We start from the raw sequence: 18,320 nt of genomic DNA, 5'->3' as shown, positions 1-18,320 counted from the left end.
TATTATTAGCATATGGTGCAAGGAAGCCCGAGGCTTATGCTGCACCAGCAGGGGAAAAAAAAAATAATTCGGAATTACCCTGAGAGAGAGAATAAAAATCAGAAATAGAAGGGAATCACCAAGAACGAGAAGAATGATGATATTCAGCTGAGGACCCTGGGTGTGCCAAGCCCATGCTCACCAGATGTGAGCCCCTTGTACAGTAGTCTTCCATGTGCAACAGTATGAAGTGTACAACTTCCACAAAGAAACAATAAATCAATACTAATTGTTGCTTAGAAAGTAGAAACAACAGACTAGACTAGACTGAAACATTTCCTCATTCCATCCATAAACAAAAGAATAAATAAACAAACCATGCTGTCCACAAGTTGCAGCTGTTGGAAAGGCACAAATGCCAATGATTGTGGAGACATTACCTCTGAAAGCACTTAGGCATTTAATGCCTATGAAAAGCAAAGGTGGTTGAATTAAATCATGTCCACTATCTTCCTTTTATCAAAATTTCTCATTCACTCCTAATATAATATACTGTAACTATATATTAAAAATCAGTTATCTCAGGGGAAAAGGAAAACCCGATGAGAGAAATTAAATATTAAGGTATAAGATGTTGTTGGGTAGGATTGAACTTTGGAGGGCCACAAACCACTGTAATACTCATGATTTTTTCACCTGTCAAAAACCAAGTTTTGCCCCCATTGATAACCCCTGGTCTAATCTACCTGTAGAATGTTTACCACTTCTGTTGTGTCTTATATAGTAATGACTCTTTCCACATCAAGAAGAATGATTTATTTAGCTAGGAATAGATCCTTCCATGCATTTCAAATATAAGATTAATGTTACATTATAAAGATTAAGCAAATGCACAGAAGAATTTAACAATATTACAGTATTTTGTAGTTGTACGTAATGCCTATACATAATTCTTTTTAAAAAATAAATATGTCATAATATGCACTAAAACATTTTTATATTCTCTTTTGGCTTCAGAACCATTCCTAGAAGAAAGCCAATAATTACAAGTTAATTTTTATGCTACAAAGCAGCATTACATGCTCATTTTCATTACAAAAAATGCAGTATCTTTTCTGAATTCCAATTTGAAACATCATTAACATAATATAATACAATAATAATACATTCAAGTGAGATAGCGACTAGAATTTCACTCTCCCTTGCTATTTTTGGAATGTAGAATTCATTTTTATTTGATTTCTTATAATTTTAAGGAGTTCTGATATATATATATAAAAAAAATAATGCCCAAGCTCTGTAAATCGTAAGTACACAAATAAATATGATACATGTTCGTGTTTGGACTTAAGAGACCTTTGAAAATTAAATTTTTTCTCCTATGTTTCCAACAATGATAAAACAGTCCTTCAGTCTTAAGCTAGAAGTAGGAAAAATTCCCATTTGAAAACATGTTAAAATAAATAAATTTAGCAACGGCACAATCATTCGGTAAAAAAAAGTCTAAAATTTAAAATGCAGTGCTCCATTTTTGTTCCATTTATTAATTGTCCTTAGGCAAGTCATCAGTTTAACAGTGACTGGAACAAATGTCATAAACACTTCTACAAATGTTGCCCATGTTTCATCTGGTCATCTTTTGAGAAAAATGCTATTCGCCTAGGAAATAGTGTAGCAAAACAGAAATATACAAGTCACAGAATTATTCGGCTAGAGTCACTTGCCATACAATGAGATGGCTTCGATCTCCTTTGGAAAGACCATGCTGGGGCTTCTTTTCTCCTTGTAATGCTGCTAGTGCATCTCCATCTTCTTCATCACCTACAACATATTAATTTGCATATGAAGTTATGCAGATTTTTGAACTATAAAAATAAACTGGTTAACTTTTTATAAGAAGTATAGCTCATTAAAAATTCAGACGTAAACTTGTTATTTTATCTCTGAATGAGACCATTCATCCTGTTCATGGAGTAAATGAACCTGAAGTCACAGAACTGAAAATGTGAAGGAGGAGAGCATAGTATACTAGACTAGACTAGATTTCACATGAATGTTGATGAACATGACAATGCACAAAAATTGATGAGATTAATTGAAAGTTACATAACTTCAAATGACCACACATGACCCTTATCTTTAGATTTTCTTCTTTTTTCCACACATTACAACCCTTTATGGAGTAAATCAGTGGTCATCAACCTGATCCCTACCGCCCACTAGTGGGCAATTCAAGCTTTCATGGTGGGGTGGTGAGGATTTTTGTCCGTTGTTACAAATTTTGTTTTTCCTCCATATATCGAATACATTGCTAACAATTTTGCGAGTTTGACTTTTTAAAATATGCTTTTGCAATTTACTTTTGAATTCCATCTCTAAACTTTGAATATAGATAATAATTCATGGACACTTCTAGAAGTATACTCGTGGACGAGGGAGTTACTGCGGCACCAGTGGGCGGTAAGGAAATTTTACCATCAACAAAGGTACAAAAGTGGGCCGTAGGTATTAAAAGGTTGACAACCCCTAGAGTAAATGAACCTGTGAACCTGAAGTCACAGAACTGAAAACATGGAGTAGAACATAGCATGCTAGATTTCATGTGAATCTCGATGAACATGACAATGCATAAAAACAGTGATATTAGATTAACTGAAAATTACCACACATTACAACCTTATCTTCAGATTTTCGTTAATATAATATAAAAATATTAGTTCAATGGGTGCACTAAAATGAGGGGGGAGGGAACAGAATAGATCAGTTTGCATACAATTGTTTTCACCCTGTTATTCCTGTACTTGACAAAGACCATTTTCTGCACCTGGGTGTCTGCTCCATTGTGCTACATCTAGCAAAATAATTTAGTTACATTGTTTTATTATTTATTGATGGATGGGATTATTTAAATATTAAATATGTTGCTGTTAGAGTCCAGAGGGGTGGGGAAAGAAAGAGAAGTCAAGAAAGTTTGAGATAGAAGTGGTTTCTCTGAGAGAATATGTGAACAGTGTTAGCAAGTTTAATGGGAGGAGGGGGGGGGGTATTTTCAACTGTTCTGGTATTTGCTATACAAAATGCTTCCAAAAATTTTCTCCTTGCATTATTCTCTATTCTGAGAATTTTGAATTCCTGAAAGTTGAAAGAGTAGTTTACTACTGGATGGTGAGCAATGCCTTAAATCCAGGTTGCCTAATCTGCATAATATTAATTGTTATGCTCATAATATACTCTATGAACATAACAATATGCCCACTGTAATGTTAGTTTTGTTGACAGTTGACTTTGTAGATAGTTTTATTGATTTTAATATTAGTATTAGTAGTGGAAAATAATAAGCAAGTTTACACAGCATCAGCAAAAAAACAAAAAACAAATCTATCTCCTCTAATAATTTATGTAATTTTCCTTAATTAAATTTATTCAAACTGCCCACTTTCACAACATAAGAAGGAAGTTAATATTCCAACAATCAATCACTCTGTGGCTGAATGCAAATTTTTGACATCTATCCTGCAGCTAGTGGGACAATGAAGTTCTCAAATACTTGTTTCAACTTTTAATCCTTTATAATGAATTTTACCTTTGTACCTCTTGGCTGTTCTAGCCAGGGGTACAAAGGTAAAATTATGAATATTCTTAAGCAGCAAAAGTATGACATAATTCAGTTCTGATTACAAAAAGGGAGGATGCAGAGGTGGAAACCCCCCAGGAAACTTAATTTTGTTTTTACACTGCTCGACTAGTTGTAACTGTAATTAAAACTTGCATATTTTGGGGGATTTCAGCAAACAGTAGTGCTTAAGAATTTTTTCTGTTAACAAAACTGTCTAAAATGGGGATAGAGGAGAACTTTGCATAATTCCATTCAAGGTTCAGTAAGATGTTATAATTTTGACAATTTTAGAATTGTAGCAGAGAAAGTTCTTGCCATGGTTCCTCAAAATAAGAATACTGTCTAAAATCTTATACGTAATTTGGGTTTAAGGCTGACTTTTTCTAAGTCCGAAGTGAGCAGCTCTACCAAAAGGAAGGAAGGAAGAAAGGTGGGTCCCCATCTGTGGAAATGAATTTTGTAAAGTAATCTGCCAATTCAACAAACATCACATTGGGCAGACATATAAAAAAATGTTTGGTTGCTTAGTTTTACGACACAACTTAGGCCATATTACCATTAGCAAGGGCACATGATACAAGAAAGCAAGCTTATATAGCACGGCCAAAAAAAAAACAACAAAAAAAACGCCCTTATTTCACCTATCCCCTCGCTCCAAATGTTTGTCAAGTTCTGCCTTGAATCTATTTAAGCTATCAACTTCTACAAGAGATGGAAGTTTGTTCCAGCAATAAACCACCTGCAGGCTAAAGGCAAACCTCTGCACATCTATCCTACAACCGTCTTTCCTCAATTTAAATTTATGCCCTCTCAGGTGATAATTCTGAGCAAGAGGAAGAATCCCATCAGCACTGAGCATGCTCAAACCATTCAAGGTGTTATACACCTCAATCAGATCACCTCGCAGGTGCCTAGTCTCCAGACACTGTAATTTGCAAAACTTAAGCCTTTCTTCGTAAGAACAACCCTTTGTTCTGTTCACTAATCTTGTTGCCCTTCGCTGTACTCGTTCCAACAGCTCTACATCCTTCTTAAAATGAGGCCTCCAGACCTGTATACAGTACTCAAGGTGTGGCCTGACCATTGCCTTATACAAGGGGATAATCACCTCCTTATCCCTGCTAGAAAAATTCCTGTATATCATTGACATGACACCATGAGCTACTCTTGCAGACCATCTGCACTGCTCAGAAAACTTCATATCTGCTTCTACAATTATCCCCAGGTCATTTTCATTCTCTACCCGTCACTGTGGTACCACAGAGTTGATACGTTACTCTGGGATTACTGCTTCCCATACGTAGAATTTACATTTGTCAATGTTAAACTTCATTTGCCACCTCTCAGACCATCTGCTCAACTTTTCTAGAACCTGTTGCAGCAGTGTACTGTCATTAGTGTCATTAACAACCCTGCCAACCTTCATATCGTCTGAAAACTTGGACATTAAACCTGATATACAATCATCAATATCATTTATAAATACAGAAAACAACAATAGACCCAACCCTGAACCCTGTTTGTTTGTTATTTGGTTTTTAGGAGCATTAGCAACTAAGGCCATATTGCTCCGGGATATGCGGTGGTCATTCCCTGACCTTTCCGCATCCTCCATATCTGGTGGTGACGGGCTCGAACCCAGGTCTAATCAAGAAGTGTGTGTTACGCACTGCTGCTCCTTCCCACTTGGCTATGGAGGCGCCCACTGAACCCTGAGGGACTTAACTATTAACATTAGTCCATGAAGAGCAGTGCCCATTGATTACCACTCTGTCTTCTCCCACTCAAGCATCCCTTTATCCATAGCAGCAATTTGCCTCCAATGCCACTGCTCCAATTTGTGCAGCAGTCTTCCATGTGCAACAGTATCAAAGCCCTTTCTAAGATCAAAATATATGATATCAAAGTTATTCTTTGCATCCAGTTCCTTTGTGACTACATCATAGTATCCAATCAAATTAGTCAGACAAGACTTCCCCTTAACAAACCAATGCTATGTCCGAGCTATAACTGAAGTCTTGTTTAGATTATCCAGCAATGCTTCTTTAACCAGTGCCTCCATTAATTTCCCTGGAACAGAAGTTAAACTAACAGTTCTGTAATTACCTGTATCCTCCTTTGTGGATTGGGGTCACATTTGCATATCTCCAGTCCATGGGTACCTCCCCTGAGTCCAGGGAAGCTCTCATAATTATGGCTAAGGGTTTGCTTACTTCCTTTGCCACCTCCTTTAATAGAACTGGATAGATTCCATCCACCCCAGGTGCCTTTTTTATGTTTATCTTCAACAATTTCTCCTCCACTTTACTCTCAGTTATTACAAGATTGTCTAGCTTACTGCCAGAGATGAATAACTCCTTATATGTGAATGTAGATGCAAAATATTCATTTAATTTGTTAGCTAACTGAGCTGGATCATCAGCAGTTGAACCATCAATATCAAGTGGACCAATCTGAATCATCCCCTTCCTTCTAGAGTTTACATAAGTAAAGAACTCTCTGCATTCCTTGCCAAAGATTTCTCGTAATCTGCCTTCGCCTGCCTAACCACCTTTGTAATTTAGTTACATACCAGCTTATATCTATCATAGGCTTCTGTGTCACATGCATGTTAATATTACACCAGTGCAGGAAAATGAAATGCAGAATAAAGGAATGTAAACATCAGGTTAGACAATCTGGATTTGTATATTATCCACGGTTCGATAAAACGATACACTTTTCTCCAGGAACCCAACATTCTCAGAATAGTGAATAACACCAAAAGGAGGGACTGTTTTTTGGATGTGTTTCGTATTTAGTCCATGGCCAATATCAAGAACAGAGGAAACAGTATTAGAGGCATGTGATGCAAGAAAGCAAGTGTATGAGCTTATGTAGCATCAGCCAAAAAAAAAAAAAAAAAATCACACAACCATTCCCTATAAATGTTTGTCTAGTTCCCCCTTGAATTTATTTAAGCTATTAACTTCCCCAATGACAAATGAAAGTTTGTTCCAGCAATTACCCACCCGCTGGCTAAGGGCAAATTTCTGCAATCTATTCTACAACTGTCTTTCCTGAATTTGAATTTATGCCCCCTTAGGTTCGGAATCTGAGCAAGTAGAAAAATCCTAACAGAATTCATCATGCTCAACAAAATCAAGGCCTTATACACCTCAATCAGATCACCTTGCAGGTGCCTAGTCTCCAGCAGCTGCAATTTATAGAACTTAAGCCTCTCTTGGTAAGAGGAACCCTTCATTCCCCTCACAAATCTTGTTGCCCTTCTCTGTACAAGCTCAAGCAAATCTACATCATTCCTAAAATAACGTTGCCTTATACAAAGGGATAATCAGCTCCTTTGCTCTGCTAGCAAAATTCCTGTATATTATTTACAAAACCCCATGACCTGCTCTTGCAGCCTGTCTGCACAATTACTCCCAGGTCTTTTTAATTTTCTGCCTCCCTAAGTGTAGTACCATACTGTTGGTACGTTCCTCTGGGGTTACTTCTACCCATATACAGTACTTTGCATTTGTCAATGTTAAACTTCAGTTGCCACTTCTCAGCCCATCCGCCCAAATTTTCTAGATCCTGTTGCAGTAGCACACTGTCATTAACAACCCTGCCAACCTTTGTATCATCTGCAAACTTTGACACTAAGTCTGATATACCTTCATCAATATCACGAAGGCCCAACACTGAACCCTATGGAACTCCACTAATAACATTAGTCCACGAAGAGCAGTCCATTGATTACCACCCTCTGTCTTCTCCCACTCATCCTCCCTTTTATCCATTGTAGCAACTTACCCTTAATACCATTCTGTTCCAATTTGTACAGCATTCTTACATGCGCAACAGTGTCAAAAGCTTTCCCGAAATCAAAGTACAGTGGATTCCGGTGGGCCACTCGTTAATCGGGACAGCCGTTTATTTGGGACAAATCATAAAGAACAGAACCCAATCGAGAAAATAGCCAGGATTTACTTCACTTAATTGGGACAACATGCAGTTTAAACGGGGCAGGAGACTACAGCACTGGAGATTACCCTACAATTATCTCCGACTGTACCTCCTGGTTCGGCCAGATTTCTGGAGGTCTCAACCATAAAACAATAAAAACAATTAGCAGTCACCTGTTTATTGGGCTTTTCTGTTAGTGCAATTTTTTATAAACAGATAGTAAACTCGATCTTATTGAATTTGCGATAATACCGACACCTGAAATTCTGTGAGTTATTATGGTGAAATGTGTTTACACTTTCATGAAATCTTCAATCGTATAAAAAATTAATTTTCAGATCTTCTCTTCATTCCTATTTTTAAAACTTTGTAACTTGTTACTCCGTTCTCACTTGCACGTATCGTGTTACTTGCAATTTGTGTGCTTATCTTTTTAGTGTTTTAATTTTTAACCCATACCCACAAAATGTCAGTGAACATAAATGTGAACTAGTTAGTATGTACACATTACAGTACGTATTAATTATTCCAATTATCACGTATCATTTAATTTTTTAATTGGTAAGGTAAAAAAGAGCAAATTTGTGCCTAATATACTGTAATTACTCGTGTCACCCTTCGATCTCCCTTTGTGAATGGAGGATACATTTGCACCCCTCCAGTCCATGGAGACCTCCCTTGAGTCCAAGGATGCTCTCATAATTATGGCTAAGGGTTTGCTTAGTTCCTTTGCTGCCTCCTTTAATATAACTGGATAGATCCCATCCACTCCAGGTGCCTTTCTTATGTTTAACTTCAACAATTTCTCCTCAACTTTGCTCTCAGTTATTATAAAATCATTAAGCATCCTGCTACAATTTGATAACCTGGCATATTCCTTCCTTAACTCCTCATGTGTGAATGTAGATGCAAAATACTCATTCAGTTTGTTAGCTACCTGAGCAGGATCATCAACAGTCGAACCATCGATGTCAAGTGGACCAATCAGATTCATCCCCTTCCTTTTGGAGTTTATATAAGTAAAGGAATCCTTGCTGTTTTTCTTAGCATCCTTTGCCAAAGATTTCTTGTACTCTGCCTTTGCTTGACTAATCTTCTTGGTGACTTGATTACAGACTAGGTTATATCTGCCATAAGCTTCTGTGTTGCCTGATAATTTATATGCATCCCATGCATTTTCCTTCTATGCCACGAGTCTCATTAGTTCATTTGACAACCATTTAGGCCTAAACCTTGAACAATATTTCTTAATAGGTATGGAATGTCTAGTAGCTTTCACAATTCAGATATCATCATTCTTCTCTTTTTTGGCGATTCTCTCTCTCTCAGGGTAATTCAGAAATTTTTTTTTTTGGCTGGTGCAGTATAAGCTTCAGGCTTCCTTGTACCATGGCTGCTGCTACTCTACTAATAATACAAGGGCACTGTGGTCCAGTGGTTACGACACTGGACTACTAGCCTGTTGGATCCGGGTTCGAGTACCACCTTGGTGGAAGCGAATGCGGCTCCATCACGCTAGGAGACGGGTAGTAGTAGTAGTAGTAGTAGTGGCATGTAATGCAAGAAAGCAAATGTATGAGCTTATGCAGCATCAGCCAAAAAAAAAAAAAAAAAAAAAACCACACCATTCCCTCCAAATGCCTGTCCAGTTCCTACTTAAATTTATTCAACCTATCAACTTCCACAACGACAGATGGAAGTTTGTTACAGCAATTAACCACCTGCTGGCTAAAGGCAAATTTCCGCACATCCAATCTACATCTGTCTTTTCTTAATTTGAATTTATGCCCCCTTAGGTTCGTAATCTGAACAAGTGGAAGGATCCCATCAGAATTCAGCGTGCTCAATCCATTCAAGGCCTTATATACCTCAATCAGATCACCGCGCAGGTGCCTAGTCTCCGGCCACTGCAATTTGCAGAACTTAAGCCTCTCTTGGTAAGAGGATCCCTTCATTCCCCTCACCAATCTTGTTGCCCTTCTCTGTACCCGCTCAAGTAAATCTACATCCTTCCTAAAATGAGGTCTCCAGACCTGTAAGCAGTACTCAAGGCGTGGCCTGACCATTGCCTTATACAGAGGGATAATCACCTCCTTTTCCCTGCTAGCAAAATTCCTATATATCATTGACAAAACCCCATGACCTGCCCTGGCAGCCTGTCTGCATTGCTCAGAAAACTTCATATCTGCCTGCACAATTACTCCCAAGTCATTTTCATTTTCTACCACCTTAAGTGTAGTACCACACACAGTTGGTACGTTTCTCTGGGGTTACCCATACTTCTACCTATATGCAGTACTTTGCATTTGTCAAGGTTAAACTTCAGTTGCCACTTCTTAGCCCATCTGCCCAAATTATCTAGATCCTGTTGCAGTAGCACACTGCCATTATTGTCATTAACAACCCTGCCAACCTTTGTATCATCTGCAAACTTCGACACTAAGCCTGATATACCTTCATCAATATCATTGATAAATATACAAAACAACAGTGGACCCAACACCGAACCCTGTGGGACTCCACTAATAACATTAGTCCAAGAAGAGCAGCACCCATTGATTACTACCATCTGTCTTCTCCCACTTAACAATCCTTTTATCCATTGTAGCAACTTACCCATAATACCATTCTGCTCCAATTTGTACAATAGTCTTCCATGCGCAACAGTGTCAAAAGTTTTCCTGAAATCCAAATATATGATATCAAAATTATTTTTTGCATCCAGTTCCTTTGTAACCACATCATAATATCCTATCAAATTTGTCAGACAAGACTTTCCCTTAACAAACCCATGCTATGTCTGAATTATTGCTGCAGTGTTGTCTAGATGATCCTGCAATGCATCGTTAACCAGCGACTCCATTATTTTACCCGGAACAGAAGTTAAACTAACTGGTCTGTAATTACCTGTGTCCCCCTTCAATCCCTCTTTGTGAATTGGGGATACATTTGCACATCTCCAGTCCGTGGGAACCTCCCCTGAGTCCAAGGATGCTCTCATAATTATGGCTAACGGTTTGCTTAGTTGCTTTGCCGCCTCCTTTAATATAACTGGATAGATCCCATTCACCCCAGGTGCTTTTCTTACGTTTAACTTCAACAATTTCTCTTCCACTTTGCTCTCAGTTATTACAAAATCATTAAGTATCCTGCTACAATTTGATAACCTTCTGCCATTATCAAACCTTAATAATTCCTCACGTGTGAATGTAGATGCAAAATACTCATTCAGTTTGTTTGCTATCTGAGCAGGATCATCAACAGTTGAACCATCGATGCCAAGTGGACCAATCAGATTCATCCCCTTCCTTTTAGAGTTTATATAAGTAAAGAAATCCTTGCTGTTTTTCTTAGCATCTTTTGCCAAGGATTTCTCGTAATCTACCTTCGCCTGCCTAACCTCCTTTGTAACTTGGTTACAGATCAACTTGTAGCTATCATAGGCTTCTGTGTCACGTGTTAATTTGTATGCATCTCATGCATTTTTCTTCTCTGTTACGAGTCTCATTAGTTCATTTGACAACCATTTAGGCCTAAGCCTTGAACAATATTTCTTAATAGGTATGAAACTTTTAGTAGCATCCACAATTAATTCCTTGAATGCTTCCCACTTAGAATTTACTGTTGGTAACATCATCAGTTAATTCCACTGTTTTCATTCTGGATGGTCACTTGCACAACTGTGCTAGTGACCATCCAGAATGAAAGAAAATGCCAACGCATGAAGTGGAGCATCGAAATGAATACGTACATGCAAGCAACTGTTCTTACCCTGTCTATCCTTTCTGTACACATTGTACTCCCCAAATTCCAATTCTGCATTCCTAATATCTGTGTGACAACACGTCTCTGATATCTCAACAATATCTGCCTTTGATGTCTTGACCAACACTCAAATTTATTTACTACACTTCTAGCATCGGTATACATGCAAGTATACATGCACTTATTCTTAGTTACCCTAACACATCCCATATATTTATTTGTTTCATGATGACTGTTATCAGTCCCTGAAACCCCCAGCACCCCTCGCTCCAGGCCGCTGCTTATTATAATAGAAGTAGTGCAAGAATACCTTAATCTCTGCCTGCAGCTCCTTTTAACCTTTTTGTCTGTGAATCCCCCCAAGCTAGCAGTTTTCCGACCCACCTAACACTGCCTCAATAGCATCAGTAAATATTCTTGCACCCTTTCTATTTAAGTGTATCCCATTACTGTAAAAGCAGTCTCTCCTGTCATCAAGCACAGAACACGCTGAAAAAATTCTACCCTATGAGCCTTGAACAATCACTCCAGAGCCGAATTGATTGACAAGGCTCTCATGTTTTGTGACATGAGAGCCTTGTCAATCAATTGTTGGAAGTTTTTATGGGTCTGGCTAATAGAGAAGTTTTTTTAACTTAAATTGGCATATTAATTTATTTTCTAGAGTAGCTTTATACTTAGTTTAATTTTTAACTTTGATACAGATTTTGTAGGTTATTACTCCACGTGTTTTACAAGTTTTGCAGCTCCGGCGAATGTCTGTTTTTAGCTATGTTTAGCCACTTTATTGACTTAATTGATATATTAAATTATTTTCTATAAGTAGCTTATAGACATAGTCAAGATCCTTGGTTTATTCTGAATTTAGATAGCGAGATTTTGGCGTTACTGTTTGTAACTTGCTGCCATTGTTATATGATACAACATTATATATATCCTGTACTAGATAGTGCTCCTGTACTAGATAGTGCTAGACGGCTTAGTATAGTATAGTTTATAGTATTATCAATTAAACAGTAAAATTTATTAATCTCGCTAAACTTCATTGTCAATAAAATCGTACTTTTTTAAATAAATACATATAACGACTTAGATTTTATAAACATAACATTATCAATTAATACATAACTTGATACGGAAGTTATATAATGAAACTGAGTTAATACTCGATACTAAAAAAAAAAATATATATATATATGTTTATATATATAATTTTTTGATAATAGTTTAAGTAAATTAGGTACGTGCTGTTTAATAGTATATTATGTTAGATATTATGGTGGTATCCAATTCTATATAAATATAAGAAAATATGTATATTAAATAGCTGCCCAAAATACCCATAGATCAAAGCACCAATTAACACTATAATAGCCGATACCGGCCCCCATGGCCAAACCTAGTAAAGAATAATCATTAGTAAAACAAAAGAGGTACTATACTATACTTAAACCTTACTTCCATTCTTCTTATTTTAGCGATAGCTTCTTTTGTACCTAATTATATGAAAATTATAGATTGATATTGGTTCTCTTTTCTCTTTATTTTACATAATTGCTTCTTCAAGTTTTCTATATATGAATTTTAGCTATTGGTCGGGCTAAATGTCATCTTGCCTGTTAACAACTAAATTATCTACTTAACCACTAAACTTTTAATATTACATATTTGACCATGCTAAACAGGCAGATGACAACAGAAACTGATAGCTCTGTTAATTATGAGTGGGATATATTGAGAGGGTTAGCCCTCGGCATATAGGTAATACGATACATTGAAAGTCCCTTTCAATGTATCCTATTACCTATATTTAACATTATGTATTATACTATTATTACTTTGTTTTATCAATGATTATTCTTTACTAGGTTTGTCCATGGGGGCCGCTATTGGCTATTATAGTGTTAATTGGTGCTTTGATCTACAGGTATATTTTGGGCAGCTAGTTAATATACATATTTTCTTATATTTATGTAGAATCGGATTTATATTTTTGGACACCACCCTAATATCCAACATAATATACTATTAAACAGCACGTACCTAATTTACTTAAACTATTATCAAAAAATTATATGACGACGGATGTAATATTCTATCTAATATAGATTGCATTAATCCGATCTGGATTATATTGCATAAGAAATTTATAAATTGTTCCTATTATATATGTATATATAAGTTCTGTAGTGAAATTGAAATTTTATTGAAATTTAATCAAAATCATGACTGAGACCAGAGCAGCAAAGCAAAAGGCTATGGATCAAGGGAGAACTGAGGGGGACAGTTGCCCTCTGAATCACAACCTTTTAAAATGCACTGTTTGTTTGATATTTGTAGAGCAATCAGATACGGGACATGATATTGCCAAGGGGAATGTCTTTGTGTGTGCGCGCGCGACGTAAGGAGTGTGAGGAAATCAAGCAACAACTGTGTTGTTATGGGCCTATATGAGAGCTGGAAGGACAGGGTGGATGCCCTCGAAGGATCTAAATTGAGGGGCCCATCAAGCTCTCAGCTGCCCACATCAACGCCAGAGCCTGCATTTGATCATCATGCAACACAGCGGCAACCCCCAAGGCAGAATGCACTGGTCCCACAGAAACTAGTAGTTGTAGGTGACTCTATTGTCAGGGAAACGGGGAACATATTGTGTAAAAAGGATAGGTGGAACAGGACCAAGGTATGTCTGCCAGGGGCAAAGGTTGATGACGTTGTAGAGCAGATATCTTTTAAGGGCACAAAAGATGATATTGTGTACATGTTGGCACTAATGATATTAAGAGTAGGAGACCTGTGGAAGTACTTAACAAGTACAAGTCACTGTTGAAAAAAAGCCGTGAATTAGGATTGAATTTGAAAGTGCCTGCAATTCTGCCCAGACATGATAGGAGGGAGTATACGATGAGAGCCTTGTAGATCAATTTGGCCCTGGAAAGATTGTGCAAGGCTCAAGGGGCAGAATTTTTTTTCAGCCTGGTCTGTACTTGTTAACAGGAGAGACTGCTTCTACAGGGATGAGATACACTTAAATAGAAAGGGTGCAAGAATATTTGCTGATGCTATCGAGGCAGTGTTAGGTGGGTCGGAAAACTGCTAGCTTGGGGGAATACAAGGACTAATAGATTAACAGTAGCCACTGGCAGAGGTGAAAGTAATTCTTGCACTGCTTCTATTGGAATGAGCAGCAGCCTGGAAAACAAGATGCAAGATATTTCAGAGACTGCTGGGAGTCATTGTAGTACAAGTAAACACATGGGTTGTGTTAGGGTAGCTAAGAATAGGAACAAGTGCATGTATACTTAAGTGTACACCAATGCTAAGAGTTTGGTAAATAAATTTGATGAATTTGTGGTATTGCTCAAAACATCAAGGGCAGATACTGTTGGGATATCAGAGACATGTTGTCACACAGATATAAGGAATGCAGAACTGGAATTTGGGGAGTACAATGTGTACAGAAAGGATTGACAGGATAGGAAGGGAGGAGGGGTTATGCTATTAGTTAACAAACATAAAATCCAAGGAAGTGAAGCCAGTTGACATCGCTGGACAGTGAAGTGTCGAGTCAGTTTGGTGTGACATAAGCATTGGGAGATCAAAATTGAGATTAGGAGTGTGCTATAGGTCTAATGACTCTGATGAGTATAATAAGAAACTGTACAAGGAAATAGTGGGCCAGTAAATCAGAGAGTCTTATAATGGGGGATTTTAATTTCCCAGATATTGATTGGAATTTGTGGGTTGGTCACCCACACACTAGCAAGGCTTTAGTGGATTTATTGGATGATTGTTTTCTACATCAGCGTGTTCAGGAGGCAACTAGAGGGAGTAATACTCTTGATTTGATTATCAGTAGTGATTCTTCATGCATTAAGAATCTGCAGATAAATGAACCACTAGGTGGCAGTGATCACAGTGTGTTGAAGTGGGATTTACTCAAGGAGGTAACTACTATCAGGGGTAAAGGGAAGGGTTATTGCTTTCGTAAAGGTGACTACGATGGTCTGAGACAGTATTTAAATTCTATACAGTGGGACCAACTGATGATTATACCAACAGCAATTTCAAAATGGGAAGCATTCAAAGAACTTATCTTGGAAGCTACTAGGCTTTACATACCAACTAAGAAATATTGTTCAAGGTTTAGGCCTAAATGGATGTCAGATGAACTAATGAGACATATGGCAGAGAAGAAAAATGCATGGGATACATATAAATTAATGGGTGACATGCCGACCGGGCTAGCAGGGTAGGTAAAGTCCCTGCCTAGCAACCCAAAGGTCGCGGGTTCGAGTCCTGCCTCGGGCTGGATATCACGATGGTGCCGAACCAACCGGTTGGTTGGATATCCCGGCCACGATACACGAAGGAAGCAAGAATAAACTGGTTCCTTTGTGTATTGATCACATCATAAGAAATAAAAAAAAAAAAAAAAAAAAAATGGGTGACATGATAGATAATAGCTGGTCTGCAACCAAGTCACAAAGGAGATTAAGCAGGCAAAGGCAGATTATGAGAAATCCTTGGCAAAGGATGCAAATAAAAACAGAAAAGAGTTCTTTACCTATGTAAACTGTAGAAGGAAAGGGATGAATCAGATTGGCCACTGGATATTGATGGTTCAACAGTTGAGGATCCTGCTCAGGTGGCTAACAAACTAAACTAGTATTTTGCATCTAAATTCACACATAAGGAGTTATTCAGGAAGGGGAATGCCAGAGGTGAAGTAAACTCTGGCAGTGAGCTAGATGATTTTGTAATAACTGAGAGGAAAGTGGAGGAGAAATTGTTTTGGATAAACATAAAAAAGGCACCTGGGGTGGATGGGATCTATCCAGTTATATTAAATGAGGTAAACAAATCCTTAGCCATAATTATGAGAGCTTCTTTGGACCCAGGGGAGGTACCCACAAACCGGAGATGTGCAAATGTGTACCCAATTCACAAAGGAGGATCAAAGGCTGACACAAGTAATTATAGACCTGTGAGTTTAACTTCTGTTCCAGGAAAATTAATGGAGGCACTGGTTAAAGAAGCACTGCAGGATCATCTAGACAAGACTTCGGTTATAGCTCGGACACAGCATGGTTTTGTTAAGGGAAAGTCCTGCCTGACCAATTTGATTGGATACTATGATGTGGTCACAAAGGAACTGGATGCAGGGAATAACATTGATATTATATATTTGGATCTTAGAAAGGCTTTTGATAATGTTGCACATGGAAGACTGCTGCATAAATTGGAGCAGTGTGGCATTGGAGGCAAATTGCTGCTATGGATAAAGGGATGGTTGAGGGGGGAGAAGACAGAGAGTGATAATCAATGGACACTGCTCATCGTGGACTAATGTTATTAGTGGAGTCCCTCAGGGTTAAGTGTTGGGTCTATTATTGTTTTCTGTATTTATAAATGATATTGATGATGGTATATCAAGCTTAATATCCAAGTTTGCAGACTATACAAAGGTTGGCAGGCAGGGTTGTTAAGGACACTACTGACGCTATGCTGCTGCATAGCGTCAGTTTAACACTGATAAATGAAGTTTAACACTGATAAATGTAAAGTGCAACGTATCAACTCTGTGGTTCTACACTGACAGTGGTAGAAAATGAAAAGGACCTGGGGGTAATTGTGCAGGCAGATATGAAGTTCTCTGAGTAATGCAGACGGGCTGCAAGAGTAGCTCATGGTGTCTTGTCAATGATATATAGGACTTTTTCTACCAGGCATAAGCAGGTGATTATTCCCTTGTATAAGGCAATGGTCAGGCACCACCTTGAGTACTGTATACAGGTCTGGAGGCCTCATTTCAAGAAGGACGTAGAGCTGCTGGAACGAGTACAGAGAAGGGCAACAAGATTAGTGAATGGAACAAAGGGTTGCTCTTACGAAGAAAGGCTTAAGTTTTGCAAATTACAGTGTCTGGAGAATAAGCACCGGCGAGGTGATCTGATAGAGGTGTATAAAGCCTTGAATGGGTTGAGCATGCTCAATGCTGATGGAATTCTACCTCTTGCTCAGAATAATCACCTGAGAGGGCATAAATTCAGATGCAGGATAGATGTGCGGAAATTTGCCTTTAGCCAGCGGGTAGTTGGTTGTTGGAACAGACTTGCATCCCTTGTTGTGGATGTTGATAGCCTAAATAAATTTAAGGTTCAGCTGGATAGGTATTTCGAACGAATGGAGGGATGAAATGGAAGTTTTTTTTTTTTTTTGGCCGATGCTGCATAAGCTTGCTTTCTTCCATCATATGCCTCTACTAATGCTATTGCTAATTTATATTTCTGTTCACTGACTTTTTTTTATTTTATTTTTGGTTGTAAAATTTGAAACAGTAAAAATAAGCAATTAATGACAAAGAACACAGCACACACAAGTGAGATACAGAGTAAAGAGTTTCTGAAAATTTATTTATGTTTTTTTTATGATCGACTATTTCATGGAAGGGGAAACACATTTCAAGATAATAATGTGAAAACCCACACAATTCCAGCTATCAGTACTATAGCAAATGCAAGAAGATCGAGTTTACTATCCATTTATAATTGATAACACTAACAGAAAAGACGAATAAACCGGAAACTGCAAATTGTTTTTATTGTTTTATGGTAGTGACCTCCAGAAATGTGTTTTAGAAAAATATCACGAAGGAGATAACTAGTGAGTCAACAGCAGGGATTCACAAAAAGGAACGGAAATTCTGAAAATCACATCTAACATAATAGCAGGGTTTTCCCAGCAAAAAAGCTCAAAATGGCGTGTTAGAGCAAAACCGTGTTGTAGAAGTACTGTGTTATATGGGGGGGGGGGTTGCCCATATTTTATTTACCACTTGACACACAGTTGCTAATTGAGGCCACCCACTATCTAATGAGGGTCCAGTAAGACCTTCATCAGATAGTGGATGTTGTAATAATGCAGATTTTAGTGTTAGTAATGGCCATATGGTGCAAGGAAGCCTAAGGCTAAAACACTGAAAATAAAAGAGTAAAATAATAATAAAAGA

The 18,320-nt window shown here is 37.8% G+C and overlaps 1 protein-coding gene across 1 annotated transcript in view; it reads right to left on the bottom strand.

Annotated features, from left to right (window-relative positions):
• Nucleotides 1-1,438: 1,438 nt before the first annotated feature.
• The window catches only part of LOC150079667 (C-Jun-amino-terminal kinase-interacting protein 4-like), a 540,406-nt gene continuing 523,524 nt past the window's right edge, over nucleotides 1,439-18,320 (bottom strand). Inside the window, exon 30 of the mRNA XM_090383158.1 lies at nucleotides 1,439-1,800. Coding sequence (XP_090239284.1) covers nucleotides 1,682-1,800 — 119 coding nt within the window. The 3' untranslated portion in view covers nucleotides 1,439-1,681. The remainder of the gene's footprint in view (nucleotides 1,801-18,320) is intronic.

This window comes from Mastigoproctus giganteus, chromosome 10, assembly GCF_048544385.1.
Source record: "Mastigoproctus giganteus isolate SK-2022 chromosome 10, ASM4854438v1, whole genome shotgun sequence".
Lineage (NCBI taxonomy): Eukaryota > Metazoa > Arthropoda > Arachnida > Uropygi > Thelyphonidae > Mastigoproctus > Mastigoproctus giganteus.
This window is presented reverse-complemented; position numbering and strand designations above follow the sequence as displayed.